Source organism: Amaranthus tricolor, chromosome 7, assembly GCF_026212465.1.
Source record: "Amaranthus tricolor cultivar Red isolate AtriRed21 chromosome 7, ASM2621246v1, whole genome shotgun sequence".
NCBI classification, from domain to species: Eukaryota; Viridiplantae; Streptophyta; class Magnoliopsida; order Caryophyllales; family Amaranthaceae; genus Amaranthus; species Amaranthus tricolor.
Window position 1 is genome coordinate 14,388,803 of NC_080053.1, and position 11,698 is coordinate 14,400,500.

General features: G+C 33.6%; 1 protein-coding gene across 1 annotated transcript; it reads right to left on the reverse strand.

Annotated features, from left to right (window-relative positions):
* Window positions 1-10,486: 10,486 nt before the first annotated feature.
* LOC130818408 (uncharacterized) lies at window positions 10,487-11,428 on the reverse strand. Its single transcript, XM_057684577.1, has 4 exons — window positions 11,311-11,428; window positions 11,096-11,233; window positions 10,808-10,999; window positions 10,487-10,710 (listed from the first exon to the last, which is right to left on the reverse strand). Exons 2-4 carry the CDS (start codon window positions 11,180-11,182, stop codon window positions 10,549-10,551), a joined length of 441 nt encoding a protein of 146 aa, XP_057540560.1. The 5' UTR covers window positions 11,183-11,233; window positions 11,311-11,428; the 3' UTR covers window positions 10,487-10,548.
* Window positions 11,429-11,698: the final 270 nt, after the last annotated feature.

Below are 11,698 nucleotides of genomic sequence, written 5' to 3' on the forward strand. Positions count from 1 at the left end.
TCTTCAGCCTCTTTACAAAATATTAACTAGAAGCAACAAAATAGCGATTAAAATATATTTATTTAACTTTCTTGGTTATGATTTAAGTGTATGTTAAAAAATAAAAAAACTAAAAAAAGAAAAAGTGTAACAACTAGGAAAATGTAGTGAGTGGTTTCTAAAGAGAGAAAGGCTCTCCTAGGGTTAGGTTTTTCTCACCCGTGGATGGCCTACTTTGGTCATGGGGCGGGTCTGGCCAGACCCGGACCCGGACCCTTTTATTTTTTTTGGATTCAAATCCGGTTCGGACCCTAAGGGTCCAAAATTTTCAGACCCAGACCCGGACCCTACGGATCTGACAGGGTCTAGGGTCCTTAATGGGTCTTATATAAAGCCTCTTTGATTTGTTAAAATTGAACCTTTTTCGAGTCTTTTTATATTTTTGTAAGCAACTTATTATCGTATTACAAACACTTGTCACAGAAAGTTATCAATCGATACACCAATTTAACAATTCATTTCAGTACCCAGAAACAAGTCCATAATTAGTATCACACTCCGTAAACTTCCAAAACCACTAGAATTAAACAATAAACATCATAATTGAAACTTTAACTCAATACACAATCAAATTATTTCAGTACCTAAAAACAAACCAAAATTAGAATATCGCCGCCTCCATAATTTCCAAAACCATTAGAATTAAACATTAAACACTGTAATTAAACTTTAATCTCGGCGAGCAATCAAAGTATTATACATGTACAACAAATGTGCAAATATCATCAAAATTTTAACAAAAAAAAAAATAAATAAATAAAATAAAATTTAAAAGTTTAGGGTCCGGGTCCGGGTCCGGGTCTTCACCTTAAGACCCGGACTCGGACCCGTCAAATTTTTTTTGGATCCAGACCCGGACCCAGATCCGATAGGTCTAAAAAATTTAAGAGCCAGACCCTTAAAAAAGGGGCGGGTCCGGGGCGGGTCCAACAGGGTCCTGGACCCATGACTGTCCCTAGCCTCTAGGTGGGGGCGCCCTCTTTCCCTCCTTCGTCTATCATTCTAGTCTCCTTCTATCTTTTGTTTGTGGCTGCATTTTGTGGCTGGATTTTGCTTTGGTTTTCGTCCCTTTTCTTCAGATCTAACGTAGGTTTCTTCATGATGTGAGAATGTGTGTAGGTTTGAGAGTGGTACGGTTTATACGTGATTTGGTATTAGGTCTTCTCTGGGTTGTTTTTAGGGGCTCATTTTCTACCAGAGGTGGTTAGCTACAGGTTTTTCGTGGGTTATTTCGGGTTGTTGGGATGGTTTGGCTGGTTCATTGGTGTTTCTGGTTTTAGTTTGTTGTGCCAAGTCCCAAATCTCAAGCCGTTGGTGAAGAGCTTGATCACTTCATAACTCATACACTATCTTGCACTCTTGAGAGTGAAGATGTGAGTGTTATGAGTTATGGAGGATTGAAGTTTGGATCACTTGATGAAGTGATCATTGAGGATGACATGGTATGCTTTGGTAATAGCAAGGGAATGCCAAAGAAAAGGTTGCTCGAATGGTCGAGCTCAATGTCTCGGTTGAGCAAAGCAACATATACAATCCAGTAGCTTCTGGAACTCTGCTCGACTAGGTCGAGCGGACCACAACATCGCAAAAACGCAAGTTTCTGTTTTGTTCTCGGTTTGTAGTGGGCTTCTGGGGTTTTGTCCTAAGGCTTCCTAATATGTTATGGGACTATAAAAGAGGGTCTTAAAGCATCATTAGGGTATTGAGAGAGGCAAACACAAGTGAGGCAACTAGGGTTTCAACCATAAGAGTTCTTCATCTTGTATTTGCATGTTTATGTGAGATTGGCATTAAAGGTTCAATCTTTACCTTAAGAGAGTGTTCTCAAGGCTTGTGTGAGTTGAGTCATTGATGTATGTTGATATATTAATGATAAGAAACTTGTTTTGAGGGGGAGGTATCCTTACATACCTCATAATTCTTGTGTGTTTGTCCATTGTTGTTCTTGCTCTGTTTTGGTTAGTTTCTTTGTGCATTTTATTGTTTGTTCTTCACCAAATATCATAGCCCACTCACAACACAGTTCTAGTTTGGTTGTTGCTTTGGTTTCTTCCTTCTGTTATGAGGTTTGCAGGCGGGTATTTGTTGCCGGTGTTGGGTGTTCTGAGGTATTGTGGTTTATACAGGCTTTGCCCGAGGTAGGTTGCTATAGGTTTTTTTTGGGTTTATCGAAGCTGTTAGAATGGTTGGTTTTTGGTGTCCTGATTTTCAGATCTTGAGTGTTTGCTGTTTTGTTTTTGAACAGTTGGTTTCTGGGTTTTCTTGATCTTCTAATTTGGTAGAGCTTGGGCTCCTGATGTCTTAAGTGCTTTGTTTTGAGGCTTAGTGGTGTTGGCCTGATTGTTTTGGTCTATTTAGATGAGCTACGGGTGGACAGGTCCTTTTGTTTTTGTGTTTTGGGGTGTTGGAACTCAAAGGTTTTGTTCGTATAGAGGTGGGTGTTGGGTGGTGGCATTATGTCCGATGGTATTGGCCACAACCATGTGTTGGGGGCCTGACCGCGTTGGCCGTCTCGTCTTTTGAATGTTGTCATAGTTTGGGTGGTGGATGGGTTTTTGTCTCCTCATGGTGGATGATTGGCAAGGGTGGTTGGTGATCCAATGACAGTGGACATCTTCGGAGGTTTCTGGTGGGCAACGTCCTTATTATGTACTAATTACAGAGTTAGAGCTTCGTAGGGTTATGTCTAGATGTTTTTATTGATGACCTTTTTGTATTTGTGCTTTTAATGTTTAGGTAAAAGTCGGGTTGTGACTTACCTTTAGGTTTATGACCTCGTTAGTCTTGGTATTTTGTACCATACCTTTCGGTATGGTCTTGGTGTTTTGTACCATACCTTCTAGTATGGTCTTGGCTTATGTTGCTTGCCAACTTTCCTTTAAACGGTGGCTTTTATCTTTTGTTTTCTCAATGGCTTTTTCTCTACGGGGTTTTTCATGCCGAAGGATGTTCTTTTAATATTTTGAATCTCCTATTAGGGACTTATTTTTAAAAAAATTTTCTAATTTCCAAAATAAATACACTAAGTAAAATAATAAAATGTAAATCAAAAAAGAATTATGACATGCTACCAAAACAGCAACTAAACAGCTATTAAATACGAAAAAGAAAAGACAAAATCCACCATGAAATAGACATAAACCAACAATGTATGTTTAAAATTAGAAAAAGTAGCCATGAATTTGCAAGAGCCTTGATTTAACATGAAGCAACAAAATAGCCACTAAAATATATTCTACAAACAAAACAACTAAATAGCAACAAAAATAACTAGTATGACATAAAAAAACAGCACTCAAAAAACAAACTCTCCATTAAAACCGAAAATTAAACAGAAAAATAATGCATGTCAAAATTGTACTGAAATTTATAACACAACAAAAATCTAATAATGTATGTCAAATTTCATGACACAAAATTGAAAAAAATTCAAATTTAATGAAATAACAAAATTAGACTAAAATTTCATAACTTAATTGGACAAAAATTTCATAATGCTGCAACAGAAAAATCATTTAAATTAAACTGAAATTCGACATACAACAACAAAATTGAACAAAAATCGACATGCATGATGATAAATACACTTAAACTAAGAATGTATGTCAAAATTCTACAACATGAACAATGCATCTCAAAATTCTTCAACAACAATAAAAAAAAAATAGTTAAATATTTAGATTACCTAAAAAAAGAGAAGGAGAAAACCACCGAAAAGTAGTGGGAAAGCCGCTAGAATGAATGGTGAGAAATAGAGGAGATAAGTTAGTAAGTAGTAGAGCTGTTAAAAAGTGACCTAAACCAAAAATCCGATCCGAAATCGAAAGTAAACCGAGCCGAAAATGTGTTCCTTTTTTAGGTTTATCGAACAGACATGATCCGACCCGAAGCTATACTCGAACCGGTTGACAACCGAAAATGGGAAAACCGAACCCGAGCTGTAACCGATTTTTCTAACCGACACACAATCGTTAACCGAGATTACCCGAACCTAATAATGACTGACCCGAATCATGCTCGATCCGGCTAAAACCGACTTAACCCGAACGAAGTTTAGATCGAATCATGCTCGAGATCGAACTCGATTCATATTCAATCATCTTATTAGTTATTTTAATAAAGTGATAAATATTTTAATAAAATAAATTTTATAAATACATGGTTTCATATATTTAGAGTTAATAATCAATGGTCAATGATGAATTAGATGAAAATTGATAAAACTTTATAATTTTAATTTATGGTCAAACAAGTAAAACTAACAATGTAATAATGATCATTAATTAATTTGCATTTTCACTATTTTGTTTTAAGTAAAGGAACTTTATCATCAATTAAAAAATGACTAACAACTTAATCTAATACTGACTCGATCAATAGTAATTAGTAATTCGCAATTCGTAGCCGAATTCTACTTGAAAAATACCCAAACCCGATCTGTACCCGGTAAAACCGAACCAATTATTGACAGATGACAACCCGAGACCGATTGAAACTCGACAGGAATTTCAATCGACACCGAACTGATGCTAACCCGATAGCTCGAATAACCAATCTTCAACCGAACCGTGACTAACCGACCCGACCCGACCCGAGTGTGACTCGTCACAACACGCATCCGAAATATAACCGATCAAACATACAATCGAATCGAATGACATTCATCCGAAACCGACCCGATCAGCCGAATGAACTCCTCTAATAAGTAGAAAGAAGTTTGAGAAGAAGGTAAAAGGTTTGACGAATGAAATGGGAAGGGAATGAAGTAAAGAATTTAAAATCCGAAAAAACAGATCGATATAAAACTTTTCTCGCCTATTTTGTCGCTAAAAGATGTCCGTTTGAATTTTTAAAATGGTACGTACTTTAGAGACTATTTTAGCGACAAAAGTTTAGTCATTAAAATATTTTTACCGTTTAATTTCACCTTTTTCCATCCATTTCTCTCAAATTCTACCGTTTAGTAAATATGAACAAAACAAGTTTGCCACAAAAGTTTTGTCGCTAACTTTGTCTCCAAAGTCTCTTTCATAAACTTTTGCAGATCAAATTTTGCAATTTCAGTCTAACCATACCTTTTTTAGTCTTTTTTTAGTTGCTTTCTCTAAAATCGTATGGTACCAATTAACAAGACAATTGAATTATTGCTTTAGCGACGAATTTGGCAACGAAGTGTTTTCTTTTTTACCGTTTTTATTTTTATTATTTAGAGATATTTTTTTGAAGAAGTTTTTTTAATATATATATTCAAAAATATAGTATTATAAAAAATTTAATACAAGTATAAATAACAAAAACATACTACTAATATTAGAAAAACAAATGAACTATTGTTTAGTTTGCTACAAATATATATATATATAGGGGAGGGATCCAATGAGAAGGGGTATGAAAATGAGAAGAGTGAGAAGGATTTTGAGCCGTCGATTTCTCAAAGATCTAATGGTCTGGATATCAAGCCGGAAAAAATAGGGCAAAAAAAAAAAGCTAATTCGGTTTTTTTGAAGAACACAAGCGCCTTTCTCTTCCAAGCTATACTCTTCGAAAAACTTTCAAAACCTTCGAAAAACCTTCGATTTCTTCTGCGAAATCTTCCTCTTCTATTGAATTAAGGTATGCAAATTAGAAATTTACCATTTCATAGTTTTTATTTTTCGATTTGTTTTGATTCATTTCTTAGTTTTCGTTTTCTTCTGCGAAAATGTTCCTCTTCTCTTGATTACTTAATCTGCCAAAAATCTTCACTTGTTTTCGTTTTCTTATGTGTACCTTTTACAAATTCAGATTTGTTTTAATTGATTTCTTAGTTTTTCATTTTCGTTTTCGATTTAGTATCTTCAAAACTGAGAGTCAGATTTTCATTTTCGTTTTTCTTTGTTGATTTTGATTTACAGACTCAGATCTTGATTTGAATCTTCTTGTTCCCTTGAATTAAGGTATGCTAATTGAAGATTTACATTTTAAGATTTATGTATCTTCAAAACTCAGAGTCAGATTTTCATTTTCGTTTTCTTTGTTGATTTTGATTAACAGACTCAGATTGAGATACTATGGAAGATTTACAAAAAGTGCTTAATATGGAAGATTCACCAAAAACTTCCAACAATGAAAAAGAATTGTCAGAAGGTAATGTTATTATGTTCTTCAAAAAAAAAATACTAAGTTATGATTGTGCATATTTACTGTCTTTTTTTTGTAATTTGGAAAATCTTTATTGCCAAGGTGAATGCTACTATGTTCTTAGAAAAAGATACTATGTTGTGATTAAAAGTTACTATGACTGTGTATAGCTACTGCCTTCTTTTTTAAATTTTGGAAAAACTTTGTTTCAAAAAGTAAATGCTACTATGTTTTTAGAAAAAGATACTATGTTGTGATTAAAAGTTACTATGACAATGTATAGCTACTGTCTTCTCTTTTGTAAGTTTAGAAAATCTTTTGTTGCCAAGGTGAATGCTACTATGTTCTTAAAAAAAGATACTATGTTGTGATTAAAAGTTACTATGACGATGTTTAGCTACTGCCTTCTTTTTTAAATTTTTCAAAAACTTTGTTTCAAAAAGTAAATGCTACTATGTTTTTAGAAAAAGATACTATGTTGTGATTAAAAGTTACTATGACAATGTATAGCTACTGTCTTCTCTTTTGTAAGTTTGGAAAATCTTTGTTGCCAAGGTGAATGCTACTATGTTCTTAAAAAAAGATACTATGTTGTGATTAAAAGTTACTATGACGATGTATAGCTACTGCCTTCTTTTTTTAATTTTGGAAAAACTTTGGATTGTTATACAGGGACTCAAACTCCAAGAACTATTACACAAGTTACCCCAAATGGTTCAACCTTGTGGATTCCTCATTGTGAGTTTGATAAAAAGCCATTTGTTGGTATGGCTTTTGAAAACTTAGAGAAAGCCTTAGATTTTTATGGTAAATATGCTGAAATTTGCGGTTTTGATATACGTTCATCTACTACCTACAAAAAAAAGGGTATTGTTTTTTTAAAATATTTTGTTTGTAGTAGGGAGGGTATCATAAAACCTAACCCTAAGAAAAGTGCAGATGTTGTTGCACGTTATAAGAGATCAACCAAAAGAATTGGTTGTAAAGCTAGATTGATTTTGAAATATGACATAGCGAAGAGAGCATACCATGTTTTAAAATTCGAAGAGGCGCACAATCATTGTCTAGTTAGCCCTACATCGCGTCAATTTTTATTGGGTAATAGGAAAATGACTTTGTTGCACAAAAATTTCATATCTAAGAATGCACGGGTTAATATTGGACCGGTCAAATCCTTTAGATTGTTTAAGGAAAATGTCGGGGGTTATGAGAATGTGGGAGTGACAATGCAAGATTTTAAGAATTTCCATAGGGATTTGAAAGCATATATCAAAGGAGATGATGGGAAGATGTTGATCGAGAATTTTATCAGAAAAAGAGATATTTACACGGGGTTTTATTTTGATTATGCTTTAGATGAGGAGGACCACATATCACGTTTATTTTGGGCCGATGCGATAAGTAGAAAGAATTATTGTTTATTTGGAGAAATGGTTACTTTTGATTGTACTTATAACACCAATAAGTATAGCATGGTTTTAGCCCCTTTTACTGGTGTAGATCATCATAAGTCTTGTATTACATTTGGTATAGGTTTATTAGCTAAGGAAGATAGTGAATCTTTTGAGTGGTTATTTAGAACTTTTTTACATTGTATGGGGGAGTGTATGCCAACATATTTGATAACTGATCAAGACCCTGCAATGAAAATTGCGATTAAACATGTATTTCCACACACAATACACAAACTTTGCATGTGGCACATCATGAGTAAAGTGACTGATAAAGTTGGACCGGAATTGAACAAAAATGAAGATTTTTTGAAAGAATTAAATGGGTGTGTGTGGAATATTGATCAAGAAGAAGATGAATTTGAGGAAAAATGGGAGGGAATTATGACCAAATACAATCTTCAAACAGATAAATGGTTTACTAGTATATTTAGTATACGAGATCAATGGATACCCGCATATTTTAGGGATATCCCATTGGGGGGGATTTTGAGAACTACATCCCGATCGGAAAGTGTTAATAGTTTCTTCAACCATTTTTCAAACCCTCACATGACACTTGTTGAATTTTATATGAGTTATGAAAGTGCAATGGATGCACAGAGGTACAAACAAGATAAGCTCAATGCTGAATCACTTCACACAAACCCACAATATAAAACACCATTGCCGATTGAAAAACATGCCGGTGAAGTCTATACTAGAAAAATTTTTTTTCTTTTTCAAAATGAAGTTTATAAGTCTTGTTTAAAAACTTATATTCAAAGTATTGAAAAGAATGAAAGTGTGGAAAGTATAACTATTTTGGACTCAACGGTAAGTAAGATGTACAAGGTGAAATTTATACTGGGAAGTTCGATTGACGAGTTGAAGGTAGATTGTGATTGCAAGTTATTTAAACGGATAGGAATATTATGTTCCCATGCGATTTGTGTTATGAGTGCAAGACAAATAACACAAATACCAAAGCAATATGTTTTAGATCGTTGGACGAAGCTAGCATTAAAGAAGCCTATTTTTGATTTGCATGGGAATCTGATTGAAGAGAGCAAAAAGTGTAACAACGTGGGGAAGTTGTTGGGGGAAGTTTGGTGTGAAATATTCAATTGTGTAGGTTTAGCTCAACGGAGTGAGAGTGATTTACAATCACTTTTACAAAACCTAAAAGATATTAGTAGAAAATTGGAGGAAAGTGATGATGTGAGGGTGGACATTACTAAAGAGCAACAAATCGAGTTGTTAGTAGGCACAAGTTCATCTTCGACAATGGAAATACAAAACCCAATCCAATCAAAGAACAAAGGAAAAAGGCAAAGAATAATTGGGGAAGAGGAACAAACTATTGAGCAAAGCAAGAAGCCCAAAAGAAAGTGCAAAACTTGTGGTAAATTTGATTATCATGATAGTCGAAATTGCCCATCAACAAAAGATACCCCACTTAAGGTATAAAATATATATAATTTGCTTATATTTTATTGTATCTTTATTTAATAGTTTGATTATGTAAATGAAAGTGCAAAATTTTTGTTATGCAGGAAATTGATGTTGAAGAACAGATAGATGAAGAGTTCTCATATATTTTTTGTTTGGCAAAAAATACTATGTTGAAAAAACAGATAGATGAAGAGTTCTCATATATATAATTCCTTTGTTTACCATACAGGGGGGCGGTTAGCACCAACAACATAGCATACCACTTTGTAATTACAACTCCTTTGTAATTTTGAAAAAACTTTTGTTGCAAAAGTGAATGATACTATGTTCTTAAGAAAAGATACTATGTTGTGATTAAAAGTTACTATGACAATGTATAGCTACTGTCTTCTGTTTTGTAATAAAGATACTTTGTAATTATTTATTCCTTTGTTGAAGCAAGCTCATACTTACTTGTTCACCTGTTAGCCCACATCTCTTAGTCTTTGTTGTTTAGTGCACTTTACCTCTTCCAGCCTCATAAATGGATTGTGCTGCTACTCCATGGGATCATTGACACCTTGTTTGGATAGCTTTTAACAAATGATGGAGTAAGAAAAGGTTGGGGAGGGGAACAATATAGAGGGATTAATCGTCATGGAATGCTAGTTTTAATATTATTTTGCTGCTACTTCCATCTCATACTACTGCTGTGCCTTACCATCAGCTTCATCTTGGAAAAATTAAAAGTTCATTAAGCCTAATTTTTTTTTTTTCCCAATTTTTGAGAAATGTTTTTTTGAATAAAATAAGTCAAATTTCTCCCCATTCCCCCTCCCATCTTTTTTTGTTTCTCTTGATTCCATCTTGTATCTGAAGAAGGGAAAACATACTGCCCTTCTCTTCTCATTATATCTCTATCCCTAATAATTGTAATGACTTTGCATAATTGTATGTGATCAGGGAATTAGAGCCTAAAATCTTGCTTTTGGCTTTATACGATGAGCATGCATTGAATTTTGTGGGTGGATTATTTTTCCCAAGCTAGCAGTCGGTAAATCAGTTGTAATGTTTATAATTTGTTTATACGTAATTGTACTTTGAATGGTTACCAAAATCGTAGTTCTTTGAGTTTGAAATTGAACTTCATACCTTAGGAATAGTTTCAGGATGAAGTGCTTGATATGATACTCAAGCAACAACAAAAATAATGCTAAAACTATAATTCCTACATGAACCAAAACAAAAATGCGAGAGATTGTTAGAAACAAATAGAAGAATTATACTACATTTGGCCCATCCAACCTAATGACACATAATTAGAAAGAAAATCAATGCTTGTGTAAACCTTGCTCTTGCAGGTTTAATACTTAATGTTTCAAAGTCCAATCACCATAATGTTTCAAGTCCTATTAGCACTTTGGAGTTTGGACCTAAAGCCTAAGCCTAAGTGCCTGATTATCTACTATGTTCCATCAAATGTTTGTACAACTTAAAAATTCACAACTTCATCTTGTACTTCACATTAACGAATCTTTAATCTTCTGATAGAAACTTGTTTGGCAATGGAGCGTCTTTTATCCTTAAAATTGGACACCTCTTCTAAAACTGTAGATCTTTGTTTGTTCAAATCAGATAACAATAAAGATCCAGCAATCTTAACTCTTGCAACATGTCTCAATGGAGCCTACATAAAAAGAAAATACATTTAGTTTGAATCTTTTAATTAGAATGTCATTCAAAAAAATACATTTAAAGATAATATTAAGAAGAAAAATCGTAACTGCATTCAATATTGGACACTGGAAATCAACTGTTCCCTCGAAAAACAGCATGCTCATCATCATAAATACATCACTTTCAATGTTCGTCCTAGCAGTCATTTTCCAATCAGTGGGAACTCGTTCCATTTTCCATAATGGAATAACATCAGTAGCTTGCATCTTATCATCAAAAATTGTTGACAACAAATCTTTCTACAAAAGTTTCATTTAAATATTTATTAATAAATATTTCATAATCTTAGCAACATAGGCAAAAGGTTTTTCAGGATAATAAAATGCTACACATACCATAGTGTCACCGAGCTTTCTAATTTCTTCTTCTGAAACAGCAGTATGGTTCACATTGTCTATCCATTGAACCATTCTTAACTTCATATTCAAAAGAAGTAAGAAGTACTGACTGCCTTTCAATATCGGAACAACAATCTGTATATTATATATCACAGAATCAATAAATATATCTAAAAAAAATAGTGACTAAAAATAATTAAAAAAAATCTTACCAGATCAAACTTAGACAAATCAACTTGGTTGAAATCCACCCATTTGACCCAAGAATCACAAATTAAATCAATTTGTTGAGAACCACCATTATTATTAAAATCCAACAAAGCAAGCTGTAAAAATAAACAATGAAATAACTAAAAATAATTCAAAACAAAAGAAAAGTTATTTAGAATAAAAATGACAAAAAACGTACACTAGAACTAGCACTAAAAAAGAACTTTTTTGAAGATTGCTTGTTCTTTTCATTTTCATTGAGCAATAAACACCAACAATCCACAACAGAAACATGAGTACACTTTGAGGGATCCCCAAGAGTATAAAACTCTTCCCTTTGAATCCTCAAATTGTCCTCATAATTCACGAGCAATTCATTGTCAAATAAAA

What these genes read in the sequence shown, in the direction of transcription:
- LOC130818408 (XM_057684577.1), bottom strand. Translation starts at nt 11,182, where the DNA reads ATGAAGTTAAGAATGGTTCAATGGATAGACAATGTGAACCATACTGCT. An exon ending in GAAAGCTCGGTGACACTATG is followed by an intron (nt 11,000 to 11,095) that starts GTATGTGTAGCA and finishes AAACTTTTGTAG; the next exon opens with AAAGATTTGTTGTCAACAAT. An exon ending in AGTGTCCAATATTGAATGCA is followed by an intron (nt 10,711 to 10,807) that starts GTTACGATTTTT and finishes CTTTTTATGTAG; the next exon opens with GCTCCATTGAGACATGTTGC.